This window comes from Microtus pennsylvanicus, chromosome 2, assembly GCF_037038515.1.
Source record: "Microtus pennsylvanicus isolate mMicPen1 chromosome 2, mMicPen1.hap1, whole genome shotgun sequence".
Taxonomy (NCBI): Eukaryota; Metazoa; Chordata; class Mammalia; order Rodentia; family Cricetidae; genus Microtus; species Microtus pennsylvanicus.
The window spans coordinates 32555061-32571442 of record NC_134580.1 but is presented as its reverse complement, the minus strand read 5'-3'; the positions used below and the strand labels follow the sequence as shown (position 1 = coordinate 32571442).

The 16382-nt window shown below is 51.5% G+C and overlaps 1 protein-coding gene across 1 annotated transcript; it reads left to right on the top strand.

Moving 5' to 3' along the window:
- The first annotated feature begins 3313 nt into the window (after positions 1 to 3313).
- On the top strand, positions 3314 to 12997 carry Sp7 (Sp7 transcription factor). Its single transcript, XM_075963592.1, has 2 exons — positions 3314 to 3334; positions 10334 to 12997. The coding sequence occupies exons 1-2, from the start codon at positions 3314 to 3316 to the stop codon at positions 11600 to 11602; spliced, it is 1290 nt and encodes a 429-aa protein (XP_075819707.1). The 3' UTR covers positions 11603 to 12997.
- The last annotated feature ends 3385 nt before the right edge of the window (positions 12998 to 16382 follow it).

The following is a 16382-nucleotide window of genomic DNA, read 5'->3' as shown; positions in this document are numbered from 1 at the left end:
TCTTAATTAAAACCCTAGAAATTCAACCAACACTTTGTCCTTTGACTCCCCCCCCCACCATGGAGGAAACTATGAGGTCGTAGGAACGGCCCCCACCACCACCATAGAGGAGACTACGAGGTCATAGGAACGGCCCACCACGGGCACTTCCTTCTGGGCAGACGGGTGGGGTGGCCCATGTAATCATCCGACACAATTATGCCCTATTTATACCCCATCCCCGCCCCCCACCTGCTGGCTGCATTACCCTTCACCTCCTCCAGACCTGGCTATGCCTCTAGCTAGTTCCCTTTCTTTCTGGCCAGTGTGTCTATCTTTGTTTCTCTGTGTCTGTTTCTTTCTTTCTTTCTTTCTTTTTTAAAAGGCGGTTTTGTTGTCATTGCCTTTTCTTTTCTGCTTTCTCTAGATTTTGTTTTGTCTCTTTTGTTGTTGTTGTTTTGTTTTTTGAGACAGGATTTCTCTGTGTAACAGCCTTAGCTATCTTGGAACTCTGTAGACCAGGCTGGACTCAAAACTCTCAGAGATCCGCCTGCCTCTGCCTCCCAAGTGCTGGGATTAAAGGTGTGTGTAGCAGTACGCCCAGCTTTATTTATGACACGGTCTCAGTAAGGATCCTTGACTAGCATAGAACTTGGCCATGTAGACCAGGCTAGCCTCAAACTCATAAAGTCTAGATAGCCTGCCTCTGCTTCTCAAGTGCGGGACTTAAGGAGTGTACCACAACTGCCCAGTTTGTATTTGCTAATCTTTAATCCCGGCCCTCCCCAGGGAAATCAAATTTGAGAGTTGGGGTCCAGAACTTAAGTCCTCCATGAACTTGCCTTCTGCTTGCAACTTAAGCTACCATGAAGGTCCCTACCATCCATTTCTTATTTTTTTCTTTGAAAAGCTGTGAGGACAAAAGGAACAGGAAGTGGGTTCTCCCTCCACAAAGAGAAAGTGGGGGCTGCTAGAGAGTGGGGAAGGGCAGGCGAGGTTGAGAGCAGAGGGGTGAGGGATTTGCAGGTCCCCTTCCAGGCAGGTCTCCTTTTGGGACATATGTTATTTTAAAAAAATTATCTATTTTTTTATTTTATGGGCATTGGTGTTTTGCCTGGATGTATGTCTGTGTGAGGGTGTTGGTGGGTCCCCTAGAACTGGAGTTACAGGCAGTTGTGAGCTGCCATGTGGGTTCTGGGAATTGAACCCAGATAGGTCCTCTGGAAGAGCAGTCAGCGCTCTTCACCATTGAGCCATCTCTCCAGCCCCAACAGATGCTATGCTTACCGCTTGGCTGTCCAGTCTTTCCCCATGAACTTATCCCTAGAGACAAGGCATGAGTTAATACTTTAGATCTCCCTCTCTGTCTTGATCGACATCCCTTCTCTTTTTCATCTGGATGGGATATCAGAGTTGGAAGTCCTGATCAAGCATAGCATAACTTCTTTCTTTCTTTCTTTCTTTTTTTTTTTTTTGGTTTTTCGAGACAGGGTTTCTCTGTGGCTTTGGAGCCTATCCTGGAACTAGCTCTTGTAGACCAGGCTGGTCTCGAACTCACAGAGATCCACCTGCCTCTGCCTCCTGAGTGCTGGGATTAAAGGCGTGCGCCACCACCGCCCGGCATAAGTTCTTTCTGTAGAGGGAACTTCTGCATGGCCACTGAGAAGGGAGCCGAGAAGCCCCACCTAGGAAGCAAGAAGACTTACGAGAGAGACCACCTACTGAAGGAAGGACATTAAAACCCTAGCCAAGTAAATAAAAATAAAAAGCTGGGCAGTGGTGGTGCATTCTGTAGGCAGAGGCAGGCGGATCTCTGTGAGTTCAAGGCCAGCCTGGTCTACAGAGCTAGTTCCAGGACAGGCTCCAAAGCCACAGAGAAACCCTGTCTCGAAAAACCAAAAAAAAAAAACCAAAAAAAAAAAAAAAACACCTAGCCAAGAAGACATCAGGGATGGCAACTGGTGCATCAGGAGTGAGAGAAGCCGGAATGTTCTTTGAAGGGGGAGATTAATCCCAAGAGGCTAAGTATGGGCATGAATCAGTTGACCCAATGGCCTTCAGCTCTGACCCTCGCTCCTGCGTGCCTGAAATCTCAACTTCCAGCTTCTGTCCTACAAACTTAGGTGGGCCTAGGTCTCATTGAGGATACCCTCCTCTGCAAACTGTGCCACGGTCTTCCCACGCCCCATAACTTGCTCCAGGCTAACTCATTGACACTGACAGTTTGGGCAGAACACACAACCACAACGAGCAGATCATCCCTCCTATTCCACACAACGCACACACACACACACGCACAGTGCCATCCTGATTTTATGTGGCTGAATGAACAAGAAAGCATCTCCATTGCCAGCGTTGGGGGGTGGTGGGTGGTAGTGTAGGTGCCCCATTGTGTCATCATATCCATTGTATGTGAGTTTGTCTGTGTTCATTCACCACAGTGACAGTCCCATGTGGGTAGCAGTATGTACGTGTGCATGCATCATCCCTGTGTTTGTCCATGAGTGTGTATGTCAGTGTGTTCCAGTCTTTCTGTGTGAGTGTCGTCCCCAATCCCCCATCCCCCCCCAGATCTCTAATTAGTGGTTTGGGGTTTGTTCCTTTTCCCTCCTGTTCTTTCCTTTAGCAGAGCAGCAGCGGCAGCAGCAACCTCGGTAGCAGCAGCAGCAGCAGCAGCAACAGAAGCTGCCGCGCCACTGAGTAGCCGTGAGGACTCCCAGTAGGATTGGATCTGAGTGGGAACAAGAGCGAGCTGACCTGAGAGAAGAGTGGATCCCTCCCAGCGCCCTCAGGCCACCCCTTGCCAGCAGTCTTCCTGCCAGACCTCTTGAGAGGAGACGGGACAGCCAACCCCAGACTCCCCAGGTACAGATGCCGAGCAGCTCTGGGGACTGTCCACAGATGCCTATTGGATTTCTGGGGTATGTAGGACACCTAGGTCTACCAGCCCTTTTCACCTTTCCCGGTAGCACCCCCAAAGAAGCTCTGACAACTTGCCCATATTCCTGCTTCCCACCCGCTCCCTGGGTGCCCCCTTTTTTCCTCTCCCTCCCAGATCCCTTTTTTGGGGAGCTCAGCAAATGAAACAGGAAATTTGGACCCTCTGCCTCCCTCTCTCGCCCTCCTCATTGGATCCGGAGTCTTCTCCGCTGGGAAAGCTGTAATTAGGAGGGTGGATCCCTACAGACAGAGAGCAGCCCCCCCACCCCCACCCCCCAGTCCCTTCTAACTTTAGATCTCTTCTCTCCCATTCTCCCTCCCTCTCCCCTTTCCCTCTGGCTCCTCGATTCTCTCCATCTGCCTGGCTCCTTGGGACCTGATCCCCAGCCTGAGGATGGCGTCCTCTCTGCTTGAGGTAACTGTTTCCTCCTCTTCCTAGGAAACCAGCTACAATCTTCCTGGTCCTAACCCATGCCTACCCCACCCCCTCAGCTCACAGAGGCGGTAGCTGCAAAGCCAGTCACTTCCAGGATCCTTCTGGTGATGAGTAGTGTCCTAGGAGGGGCGAATAGGGGGTAGAAGCAAAGGGAGGGGAAAACAGGGCCAGGGGTCGGAGGGCAGTTAAAGAAGGGGGAGAGAGAGTTAGGTAAAAAGAAAGTGAGGACCCCTAAGGTCACCTAGGCACTAACTGTGAGGAGTGCAAGAACACTGGGGGTGGGGAGGAAATGACAGCAGGGAACAGGTAGGCTGACAGCGGATAGTGTCTGAGCCGGCATGGAGGAGCCTTCAGCTAGTTCTTTGGCTTGGGAGGGAGTCCCATGTCTAGGCTCCTACACTAAGCAAGATTTGGTCAGGTCTGTGTTGAGGAGAGAGCCTGGACTGGGAGCTGGTGTGTGGGAGAGGAGGGAGGCTGTGGGAGAGAAGAGGAGAACAGCCCTGCATGTGGGGGGCTGACCTGAGAGGGAACCAAGGAGGAGGGACAGGGTCTGAGGCGGCTTGCCCGGCTCACAAATATTTAGCTTTCGGCCAAAGACAAACTGAGCTCTATTTTGGGAGTGGGAGGCGCCAGGGAGGACTGGGCCACTCCCCTCAGGCTGGGACCCCAGTATCCCTTGCCTCTGGTTCTGACGACAGAGAGAATTAGGGTACCATATGAATTTGGCATCTTGAGAAATCACTAACTTTGCCATGGCTTCTGGGGGACCCAAAGCACAGAGTCGGACAGGGAGGACTTACGGTCCTCCAGCCACTTGATGCTGTTTCAGGGTCCTTCTGGAGGAATCTGGGGTGAGATAATCCTCCTTGGATGTCAGTGCCCTCCAGCAGCATCGACTTGTTCCTATTTTGGGGGCCTTCAGAAGCTACATCTCAGCCCGGAAGTAGTGGCACACACCTTCGATCCCAACACTTGGGAGGCAGAAGCAGGTGAGGCCAGCGCAATTCACATAGAGAGTTCCAGGACAGCCAGAGCTACATAGAAAGACCATGTCTCAAAAACAAAACAAACAAAACCTCTGTTCTGGATGCGCTAACTCAGGTGATTGATTCATCAGAAAGTCACCTGGCTAAACCTGTGGGAGATGTGAGTGTGTGTCCACTTGCCTGTGTGTAAGTGTTAGAGTTGCCTACATTGCTGCCTTTGTGGGCACAGGTGTGTGTGTGTGTGTGTGTGTGTACACAAGAGTGCGTGTGTACTAGAAGCTGGATTAGTTTAGTAAGTACTCAGTCCACATGAGGAGTGGTGTCCATAAGGTTATGAGATAATGACTTTGTGACTGAGTTTGAGGTAATGGCCTACAAGCCAGTAGGGCGGGACACACTCTATAAGCAGATAGGAATCCCGATACAGAGACCTATTCTGAACAGCACTGTGTACCGATTGTTCTCATGGCCCCTTCCCCAATAGAGTCTAAATTTCTTTATTTATCATTATGTATATGTATGACTATGGGCACATACTCCTACTCAACAGACTATATTGAAACAATGGTTTTGAGGGAGCAGAAAAAAAAGGTGCATTTGAGTCCTGGGTCTGCCAGGGCAAGGACAGTGTTGTGGGCATGCATAGCTTCCCAGCCTTGCCAGCGTGGCACGCGTGACTGGGGGAGGGGCAGCTGGGAGAATTTCTGGAAAGACAGAAGCATTTGGGAATAAGAATGCGTGCTTCTGGGTGCTAGGCTTGCCGGTCTCCAGCTCCCTGTGATCAGGACACACCTAACCCCAACCATGGACCAATCTCTCTCTCTCTCTCTCTCTCTCTCTCTCTCTCTCTCTCTCTCTCTCTCTCTCTCTTTGAGACATGGTCTCTCTACATAGCTCTGGCTGTCCTAGAACTCACTCTATACACCAGGCTGCCCTCAAACTCAGAATCCGCCTGCCTTTGCCTCCCAGGTGCTGGGATTAAAGGTGTGTGCCACCACCTAAGGCAGTCTCTTCATTTCTATACCTAGTTTTTAGGGTCCTAGGTTCTTCTGCAATGCCCTGGGAATCCCTCTGAGATGAGTAGCTTCTCCAGCAGTGGAAGGAAGTTGGGATTCAGAGAGGGAAGCGACTGCTGTGGTAAGGACACTTAGCTGAGCTGAGGGGAGCTGGGGAGGGGAGAACACTAGGCATGGAGTTGGGTTGCTTAGCAGGGATGAGACCTTGGGTCCAAATCCCTAGGAAGCCAAAAGATAAAAATAAAATATCCATAATAAAAAAATTTGGTTTGTTTTTCAAGAAAAGACTTCTCTGTGTATTCTCTCTGTAGAACAAGCTGGCCTCGAACTCACAGAGATCCGCTTGCTTCTGCCTCCCAAGTGCTGGGATTAAAGACATGCTCTACCACTGCCTACAAGAACATTTTTAAAAATTATAAAGCTGGGTGAATTAAGAAAACTCGGGAGAAAGCTAGAAGTAGGACCAGGAAGCCAGGGTGCTCAGCCTCCAGCTAGTCCCAGCTGTCAGAAGTGTAGTAAGCATTTCCACTGTGAGTTACTTGGAATCAGGCAGTCCTTCACTTCACTTGACATCAGAGAGAAAGCTTATCTTTCTTTAGAAGCTCCTCATTCAGTACTTTAAGTCTTTTATTTTGCTTGTTTTTTTTCCTTTTTTGAGACAGGATCTCGCTATGTAGACTGTCCTGGAACTCACTACGTAGTACAGACTGGCCTTAAACTCATAGAGCCCTGCCTGCTTCCCAGTGCTGGGACTAAGGGCATGAACCACCACACCTGGCTAAGCTTTTTATTTTAAAGGGTGGTGGGACAGGGATTAAGAACAGGGAAACTGGAAAATGGGTATCTTGGTTTCTACAAGGTAATGCATATGATCATACATAGGAGCGTATGCCCGGAATCCTGAACCCTTTCCCTCAGCTCTTACAGAGCGAGCAGCGCTGGGGTGGAACTTCTCCTCCAGCGCTTGGCCCCCAGAGCAGGCCGGTACTTTGCTTTTTCTTTCTGACCTCCACGGCCCCCATTGGCCCTTGCTCCCAAAGTCGGGGTCTCATGTCAGCCTAGGGTTGGCTGTCTTTTTTACCCCTCCCTACCTCCCCACAGCTGGGTGGGGTCCCTGGGCTTGGCTGAGGCCCTTGTGGCCACAGTGTGAGGGCCGGGCAGGCGGGGGACCGCATCGGCGTTTTTAAAAATAAACCGACCGCAGGGAAGCCACCGGAGCCCGAGCCGAGCAGGGCCATGCTGGGCAGAGGGGGAGGGGCAGCAGCTAAGGGGGAGAAGGAGGGAGGAATGACCTGCTCTGGGGTTGTCTGGGGCCCATCGCCATGGTAGGTTTTCTTAGGTGGGAAGTGTATGCCTTTCTCCTCCTCCGGCTTCCTTCTCCTGTCTTTTCCTGTGTTTTCCTGGCCCGGGATCCCTGACCACCTTTCTTTGCTTATTCTGCCTTCCTTGCTGTTGTTTTTCTACTTTCCTGTCCATTTCTGTCTCTTAAAGCAAACATCTCCCTTTATGGTTCCCTGGTTCTCTGTCACTATCATAGTGGCATACCACAGCTTTGCATGGCACAGTGTTCTCTGTGTCCTAGGTTTCTGTATCTCCACAAGTCTTTGAGTTCCTATGTTGCCACCTCCCCTTCATGCTAAATTTTACTCCTGTCCCACCAGCTTTCCTGCCCTAACCCCTCTGCTTGGGCCCTTAGAAGCTTCAGGGAGCCTGGTGGTAGTGGCTGTGCACACCTTTAGTCCCAGCAGCACTCAGGAAGCAGAGGCAGGAGGATATCTGTGAGTTCGAGGCCAGCCTGGTCTACAGAGCAAGTTCCAGGACAGCCAGGGCTACATAGAGAAACCAACCGTCTGGGGGTGGGGGTGGGTGGGGAAACTTCAGGAAAACCCTTCCTGGGAAAGTCCAGAGGTTTACTGATGGACAATAAACAACAGTTTATTTGGGTGGGATTTGATGGCTCATATTTGGGAGTCCGTAGGATTTTTTTGTTTGTTTGTTTGTTTGTTTTTGTTTTTCGAGACAGGGTTTCTCTGTGGCTTTGAAGACTGTCCTGGAACTAGCTCTGTAGACCAGAGCTGGTCTCGAACTCACAGAGATCTGCCTGCCTCTGCCTCCCGAGTGCTGGGATTAAAGGCGTGCGCCACCATCGCCCGGCTGTCTGTAGGATTTTGTTTGTTTGTTTTTTGGTTTTTTGAGACAGGGTTTCTCAGTAGCTATGGAGTCAGTCTGGAATTCTGAGACCTGCCTGCTTCTGCCTCCTGAGTGCTGGGATTAAAGGTGTGCACCACCACCTCTGGGCAGGAGGCTGTAGAATTAACAAGACCTCACACAAAGATAGAGAGTTGGGCAGGGGTGCAGTATAGCAAAATCGTGATCGCAAAGCCCTTCACTGAGATGTGGAGACACTAGCCTCACCTCTAGGACTTGGCATCTCATCTCACACCTGCACACTGAACTAGGGGCCACCAGGCAGCTCTGAGAACCCTGGATTCTTGCCTTCCTTTGTAAGGCTTATTAAGAAGACATTAGACATTGATTTTTATTTATTTCTTCCTTTCTTTACTTTTCCTTCTTTTTTTATCCCTTTCTTTTTTCTTTCCTATCCCCCCCCCCCAAAGGGTTTCTTTGTAACTCTTGCTAGCCTGTCCTGGAACTCACTTTGTAGACCAGGCTGGGCTTGAATGCAGAGATCTGCCTGCCTCTGCCTCCTGAGTGCTGTATTTAAAGGCATGTACCACAACTAGCACTTTTTTATTTTAACTTTACTTGTATAGGTGTTTTGCTACATGGATGTATGTGCACCATGTGTGTTCCTGGTGCCTGCGGAGCCAGAAGAGGGTGTTGGAACTGCCATGTGGGTGCTGGGAACCTAACCCCAGCTCTCTGGGGGAGCAGTAAGGGCTTTTCACTGCCAAACCATCCCTCCAGCCCCAATAACCAGGTTTTAGAAAAGTGTGTGATACACGGACACACGAGGGGAGGGGTGTATCTATGTGAATGCCATGGGATGTGTGGAAGCCAGAGGACAGAGGACAGCTGTGGGAGGTCTCTCCTGTCATTTTGGGTTCTGGTACGGGGTGGGGGCGTGAACTTAGGTCATCTGGCTTTGTAACAAATGCTTTTACCCACTGGACCATCTCACTGGCCCCATATGGCCAAGCTTTTGTAGGATCTCTCATTTTCTCTCTTTGTTTGTAAGGTAATTGGGTAGAACCCAGTATTTTGTACATACTAGTCAAGGATGCTAGATTGCATCTCTTCCCATGAGATTCTGAATGTGACCTAAGGAGGGGTACCAGGAGCTCCTGAGGCAGGACAGTCACGAGGGTGCTCAGATTGGTCATTCAAGAAAGGGTTTCTCTGTGTAGCCTTGGGTGTTCTGGAACTCGTTCTGTAGACCAGGCTGGCTTCAAACTCACAGAAGTATGCCTGCCTCTGCCTCCAAGTGCTGGGATTAAAGGTGTGCGCCACCACCACCTGGATACCTCTGTGAATTTTTTGTTTGTTTGTTTGTTTGTTTTTTCGAGACAGGGTTTCTCGGTAGCTTTGGAGCCTGTCACAGAACTCACTCTAGACCAGGTTGGCCTCAAACTCACAGAGATCAGCCTGTCTCTGTTTCCCAAGTGTTGGGATTAAAGGCGTGTGCCAGCACCACCCTGCCACTTCCGTGTTTCTAAAAGGCCTCCTCAGTCCACTTTTATGTCTTCCATTCACTCGCTTGAACGGTTTGGTGTGGACCAGCCCATCCATGGACCACATGTTAGGGGAAACTGAGAAATGAAAGAAAGGCTGTAATTCAGTGTCTTAACCAGCTCCCTGTCTTAGAGAGTCTTGATGACATTGAACTCTTCCATTGCTCAGAGGAACACTAGCTAGTACCAAGAAGCAGGAGGCGCCCAATGCCTGTTTGAAAACCATTCTTGCTTCATCAGTGTAGGCCTGGCGGCAGCCCTATTCCCTCTGGGCATCCCAGCAGTGTCTCTGCTGTCCTCTCCTCTAGCTTCCCAGCTCCAAAGTCCATGCCAAGAGATTCCTTCCCAGGGCCTTGTGGACTTGACTTCAGGGAGATGAGGCGGTGACTCTTCAGTCACGGACTGAAGCAGAAATAGGAAATGGAAGTGAGGTGAAGCCAGGGAAATCTGGACTGGGGTCCAACATGGTTCCCCAGTGCTTTTGCTTCTCTCTGTGCCCCCATACTGCTTTCTGTGGAGAGGATATGGAAGACAGTGGCCTTGCTGTGCTGACCAATCTCATCTCAGAGACTCCTGGGCTCAAGTGACCCTCCTGCCTTGGTGTCCTAAGGAGCTAGGCTTTTTATTTTGGGTTTTTAGTTTCAGTTTTCCAAGACAGGGTCTCTCTACACAGCCCTGGCTGTCCTGGAACTTACTATGTGTAGACCAGGGTAGCCTTGAACTCACAGAGATCCTCCTGCCTCTATTTAGAGTTCAGGCATGAAGTTATGCGCCACTATTCACGGCCTGTTTGCTTTTGAGACAGGGTCTATGCCGCCTGTTCTGGCCTGGAACTGCTGTGTAGCTGAGGGTGACCTGAGCCTCTGGTTTTTCTTACTTCCACCTCCTAAATTATGGTGTGAGCTACCACATTCAGGTCATGCTCTTCTTTGAGGGGCATCCTTTTTGAGTCCCTGGCCATGGCTTGGCTTTTGTCTGCTTCAAGTCCACTTTCCTAGGTCAGGGCCCCAATTCTCACCTCAGCCAGCTCTTCCTCAGACTCCACAGTGGGCACTTCCTGTCTGCTGGACTAGAGTATCAGGTCTGGGCCTCTCCTGTTCTGGCTCCAGGGGTCCAGGGGTCCAGGGCCTCGCTGGCACGCCACTCTTCCCTCTAGTTCCCCATCTCTTTAGCTTTCCCTAACCTCTGTGCTTTGTCCTCCGTGTCTGTAGGTCTCAGTCAGGTAGCTACACTCTTCCCACTCTCGTCTTTCCTCCTAAGTGGTTCCTCTGGCTCTCTCTACAGGAAGAAGCTCACTATGGCTCCAGTCCCCTGGCCATGCTGACAGCAGCGTGCAGTAAATTTGGTGGCTCCAGCCCTCTGCGGGACTGTGGAACAACAGTGGGGAAAGGAGGCACAAAGAAGCCATACTCCGACCTTTCATCCCCCAAAACCATGGGGGACGCCTACCCAGCTCCCTTTTCAAGCACCAATGGGCTCCTCTCCCCTGCAGGCAGTCCTCCTGCCCCAGCCTCTGGCTATGCCAATGACTATCCACCCTTTCCCCATTCATTTCCTGGGCCCACTGGTGCCCAAGACCCTGGGCTACTGGTGCCCAAGGGGCACAGCTCTTCTGACTGCCTGCCTAGTGTCTACACCTCTCTGGACATGGCCCATCCTTATGGTTCCTGGTACAAGGCAGGTATTCATGCAGGCATCTCACCAGGTCCAGGCAACACACCTACTCCTTGGTGGGACATGCACCCTGGGGGCAACTGGCTAGGTGGTGGCCAGGGCCAGGGTGATGGGCTACAAGGGACACTGTCCACAGGCCCTACCCAGCCTCCACTGAACCCCCAGCTGCCTACTTACCCATCTGACTTTGCCCCCCTCAATCCAGCTCCCTACCCAGCGCCCCACCTCCTGCAATCAGGGCCCCAGCATGTTCTACCCCAAGATGTCTATAAGCCCAAGGCAGTTGGCAATAGTGGGCAACTGGAGGGGAGTGGTGCAGGCAAACCCCCGCGGGGTGCAGGCACTGGGGGTAGTGGTGGATATGCCGGTAGTGGGGCAGGCCGTTCTACTTGCGACTGCCCCAATTGTCAGGAGCTCGAGCGGCTGGGGGCAGCAGCTGCTGGGCTGCGGAAGAAACCCATTCATAGCTGCCACATCCCTGGTTGCGGCAAAGTGTACGGCAAGGCTTCCCATCTGAAAGCCCACTTGCGCTGGCACACTGGCGAGAGGCCTTTCGTCTGCAACTGGCTTTTCTGCGGCAAGAGGTTCACCCGCTCCGACGAGCTGGAGCGCCACGTGCGCACTCACACCCGGGAGAAGAAGTTCACCTGCCTGCTCTGCTCCAAGCGCTTCACCAGAAGCGACCATTTGAGCAAACACCAGCGCACCCACGGGGAACCAGGCCCGGGGCCGCCCCCAAGTGGCCCTAAGGAGCTGGGGGAGGGCCGCAGCGTCGGGGAAGAAGAAGCCAGTCAGCCTCCCCGATCTTCCACCTCGCCTGCACCCCCAGAAAAAGCCCCTGGAGGCAGTCCGGAGCAGAGCAACCTGCTAGAGATCTGAGCTGGGTAGAGGAAGGTCTCCAGTTTCAGGGTCCTCTTGCCAGGCTCTCTTGGTGTGGTGGGCCACTGCTTGCCCCTCACTCTTTCCTATGCATGCTATACTTGGGGGCTTTCTTCTCCTGACCCCTAGACATTAACCTGGCTATCTCCTTAGCTCTTCTCCCTTTACCCACTTAGTCAAATTCCTCTCAAGCCCTTGCCTGTGCCTGTGCTCTGGCTTCCTAAACTTTCTCGTCCCTTCCGTGTTCACAGCCTCTTACTTTTTTCTTCCATTTGGACTCCCATCGCCCTCATTAACTCTTTGCCGTCGAATCTTCTTGCTTCCCAACCCTGTTCGCGACTTCCCCAGCAGCTTCCAGCTGAGTTCAGGCTTCTGCTGTGCTTCATTCCCTTGAGCCTTTTAAAAAAAAAAGCAAACACAATGATGATGATAATTTATTGCCCCCTGGTGGTTCTTCATTAGGAAGCAGAGTTAGGGAAATTGGTGTTAGTTACCCGGCTGGGAGCATAGTGCCAAGAAGGGGGCAGACCAACGGGGATCTGATCCCCAAGATGGGGTGACCCCAGGGTCAGGGAGGCTGCCCCCAGCCTTGAGTACTTAGCCCCTACGCACCAGGAGTAAACAATAGTAATAATAATAATTCTATTTATCTAAGTTATGACAGGTCAGGTAGAGTGAGCTGGAGAGGGAAGGGGATTTTCTTTTTTCTTTTTTGCTAAGGAAATTCTAGTCAAATGCATTTCTGTATAGACAAAAACGGTAGTGGAGATCTTGTTCATAGATCTCTATCACCAAGGTCTCAGTGGGGTTTTTAAAATTGGGTTGTTAGTTAGAGTTTATGTGGGTGTCTCTCAGTAAGGTCACTAAGATCCCCAGCCCCAGCCAGAAGCTGTGAAACTTCAAGTCCTGCGGAGGGGAGGACTGGACTGCCTGGACCCCAGCTCTCTGGACCTCAGCGCGGGTTCTTCCACTACCCTCTCAAACCCTGTGACCGCTTCAGGCTAATAACCCCCGTTGTCATGGTTACCGAGAACTTGCAGCTGCCATCTGAAGCTTGTCCTTTGGGGAAAGTCCACCTAACAGGACTTTGGTTTGGAGGTGCCCCTTCTGAAATGGGGGGAAGGCTTTCTCTGGGAATAAGTTCAAGTGAATCAAGTATTTATTGAATGCCTACAATGTGCAAGGCCTAGAAGCCATGAGAAGAGTTTATTGCAGGACAGAGGTCCCTAAACGGATTTGGGGTTACAGCCACAGGCCCCCAATCTGAGTTTCCACTCCATTCCAGTGACTTTTAAAAGCCGCTTTGTGCCTTTGGACGCCTTTCCTGAAACTATTGGGTCTTCCGGTTCTGTCCCCTGCTCCTTCTACCAAAATAAAGGGTAAAGCCCGTGGAGTCTGGGAAGAACATACATCATTGAAAGGATCATCCCCTTGTGGAGTCTTTTTTTTTTTTAATTTAATAAATAAAAGTTCGATTTGAAATTGTGTCTGGTGAGAAAAGGGGAAGAGGTGGGGGATGGATGGGCCATGGGACATTTCTTTTTTAAAAAAAAATATTATGGGGAGGCTGGAGAGATGGCTCAGTGGTTAAGAGCATTGCCTGCTCTTCCAAAGGTCCTGAGTTCAATTCCCAGCAACCACATGGTGGCTCACAACCATCTGTAATGAGGTCTGGCGCCCTCTTCTGGCCTGCAGACATACACTCAGACAGAATATTGTATACATAATAAATAAATAAATAAGTTTATTTATTTGCTATGTATACATGACATTCTGCCTACATGTATGCCTGCAGGCCAGAAGAGAGCGCCAGATCTCATTACAGATGGTTGTGAGCCACCATGTGGTTGCTGGGAATTGAACTCAGGACCTTTGGAAGAGCAGGCAATGCTCTTAACCACTGAGTCATATCTCCAGCCCCATGGGACATTTCTTTAGCAAGGTGGGGATATTTAATCCGGCGCGATTGCGTTTCACGCTGAAACTTAAAAAAAAAAAGCAACTTCGTTGGTCATGGTCTCTAATAAAGTTGAACCTATCTATCTTTCTTTCTTTCCTTTTCTTTTTGGCTTTCTCGAGACAGGGTTTTTCTGTGTAGTCCCGACTGTCCTGGAACTCGCTCTGTAGACCAGGTTGGCCTCGAACTCAAAAAGATTCGCCTATTGCCTCTGCCTCCCAAATACTGGGATTAAAGGCCGGTAGGAGTTGAGTTTTTAGTTCCCTATTGCTATTTGAAGAGTTGGGAAGGTCGAGTGCTTATCATCCACGGCTTTTTCAGTGGGTACCATTGGCCTTGTTCTGAGCAGTGACCCCACCGGAGTATCAACTGTGACCACCGCAGGGATATCTCGCAGCGCAGCCTCCGCGCGTCGGTGGTGAGACTCCCGGCCGGCTGACCCGCCTGGCACGTAACCCGCCCCCTGCCCGGGGCCTGCAATCAGTCGTGCCTGCCTCGAAGTTAGTGGAGGAACAAAAGCCACTCTGTGGCGGCCGTCCCCAAGCCACAATAGGGCTTTGTGCAGCCCCTGCCCCCAGGGCTCCCCCGCTGGGCTGAGGGGTTGCATAGGGTGCTTTCCCGGGCAGCGGCGCCCGGGCCGCGGTCCACCCCGCCGCCAGAGTGGAGGAGCGGGACCTGAAGGCGACCCCACCCCGCTCCACCCGTGCCTTTGCCCAGGTGCAAGATCCCCAGCCTTCTGGCCGGGCACGTGGCTTCAAAGGCGCTTTGAAGAAATCCGAGTTCCGAGGATTTGTCGCGTGGGCTGGGGGCTGTGTCGAAGGAGACCCGGGAGAGTGGGCAGGACGTGGGGGGCGCCGGGGAGCACACCCAAGGCGGAGGGAGACAGCGGACCCTGGCTCCGTGGCGCACAGGGTCCCCCCAACCCCCACCGCAGTGGCTGGCCATGTCGCCTCCCGGGCTCCGCCTGTCCGGTGCCAGCTCCCGCTCGCCGCAGCCTTACAGTCCTCCCATCCCAGGCCCCTCGGCCCCTTTCATCTTCCTAGACTCGGCTTGGGGTTTTGCTGGTTTCTGGGAGATAAAAACCGCCTCAAATAGCGGCGGCGTGCTGCCAGGACAAACAGGGCCGGGCGGGCCATGTGCGCTTGGTTACCGGCTCGCGGCGCCCAGCTCAGGAGGGCGAGCTCCGGCCCCGGCGATGCCTCCCAGACTGTGTGGGGCCCTTAGAAGTCTCTGGCCGCAGCTTCAGCGCTGCCCGGGTTTTCTCGCTCAGGTCGTAGGAGGAGCGGTGGTAACCTACAGCCAAACGCCGGGAGCCCTAAGGGGGTGGGTGCCGCTGGGCCTCAGTCGCTGCGTCGCCCGGGCCGTCGCGCCCCCTAGCTAAGTTAGTGGGGGAGCGTGCTAGGCCTGCACTTTGGCTTCCTCTGAACCCACAAATTGTAAAAATCATTTTTTAAAATGTTAAGTTAGCAGTGTGGAAGAGGAGAGCTGTACTTGAACGAGGCTGATCCGGGGCGGAGTGGCAGAATGGCACTGTAGCTTTGTCCCGGGGCAACATGAAAAGTTGATTCTCAGCGGTTAAGAGCACTGAGTGCTCTTCCAGAGGTCCTGAGTTCAATTCCCAGCAACCACATGCCTCACACCCATCTGTAATGAGATCTGGTGCCCCCTTCTGGCGTGCAGGGATACATGGAAGGAATGCTATGTATATAATAAATAAATAAATCTTAAAAAAAGTTGATTCAGACATTCAGAGGAGGAAGGTGGGGGCGACACGCCTTCACCCAAAGGTGCTGGAAGTTATAGGCAGGAATGATGTTTGGGGTTTTGGGGGAGCTTTAGGGTGTTGGATGGTGATGGAAGTTCAAACAAAAACTGCCCGTGGTTTGTCTCAGCAATGTCAAGTCTGTTTTTTTTTTAAGCCTGCCTGATTCCCCTTCTCTCAGGCAGCCAGGTGCCCGTTAAGTGACTTCTCAGATGACAAATTGATTTGTCAAGGATTAGCCTGGCTAATAGGAAAAGGTTAGATTTTGGTCACTTAAAACAAGACGCATCCATGTAACTCTAGCACTTCGGAGTTTAAGGTTAGCCTGAGCTACTCGGTGTGAAGTCACCTTGGGCTACATATTAAAAAAAAAATAAAGCTCTGAAGATTTATTCTCTGGAACTATAATTTTTTTTTTTTGTTTTTCGAGACAGGGTTTCTCTGTGGTTTTGGAGCCTGTCCTGGAACTAGCTCTGTAGACCAGGCTGGTCTCTAACTCACAGAGATCCGCCTGCCTCTGCCTCCCGAGTGCTGGGATTAAAGGCGTGCGCCACCATCGCCCGGCCTGGAACTATAATTTTGAGAGCCTAGAATTTGCAATTTTTTTTTTAATTCAGGAGCTGGAGAGATAGTGCAGTGGTTAAGAGTTTTTACTGCTCTCGCAGAGGACTCAGGTTTGATTCCCAGGACCAGCGCACATGTGGAGGCTCACTATAACTCCAGATCCAGGGGATCCTGTCCCCTCTTCTGCATCAAGCAAAATATCCACACACATAAAAAAATAATAAGATAAACCAGGTGTGGTGGTGCGCACCTTTAATCCCAGCACTCGGAGGCAGAGGCAGGCGGATTTCTGGAAGTTAGAGACCAGCCTGGTCTACAAGAGTGAGTTCCAGGACAGCTAGGGCTGTTACATAGAGAAACCCTGTCTTGAAACAAACCCCAAACCCAAAAACCAAAAGTAAATATAAATGTTTCTTTTCCTTTTTGAAACATGCTCTCTCCACGTAGCCTGGAAATGAATATGTACAGGAGCTGACCTCAAGGTCACAGACCTCTGC

Bases quoted from the DNA above. Each gene is read 5' to 3' on its own strand.
- Sp7 (XM_075963592.1), top strand. From the start codon at position 3,314: ATGGCGTCCTCTCTGCTTGAG. The intron at 3,335-10,333 runs GTAACTGTTTCC...CTCTCTCTACAG, and splicing joins TGGCGTCCTCTCTGCTTGAG to GAAGAAGCTCACTATGGCTC.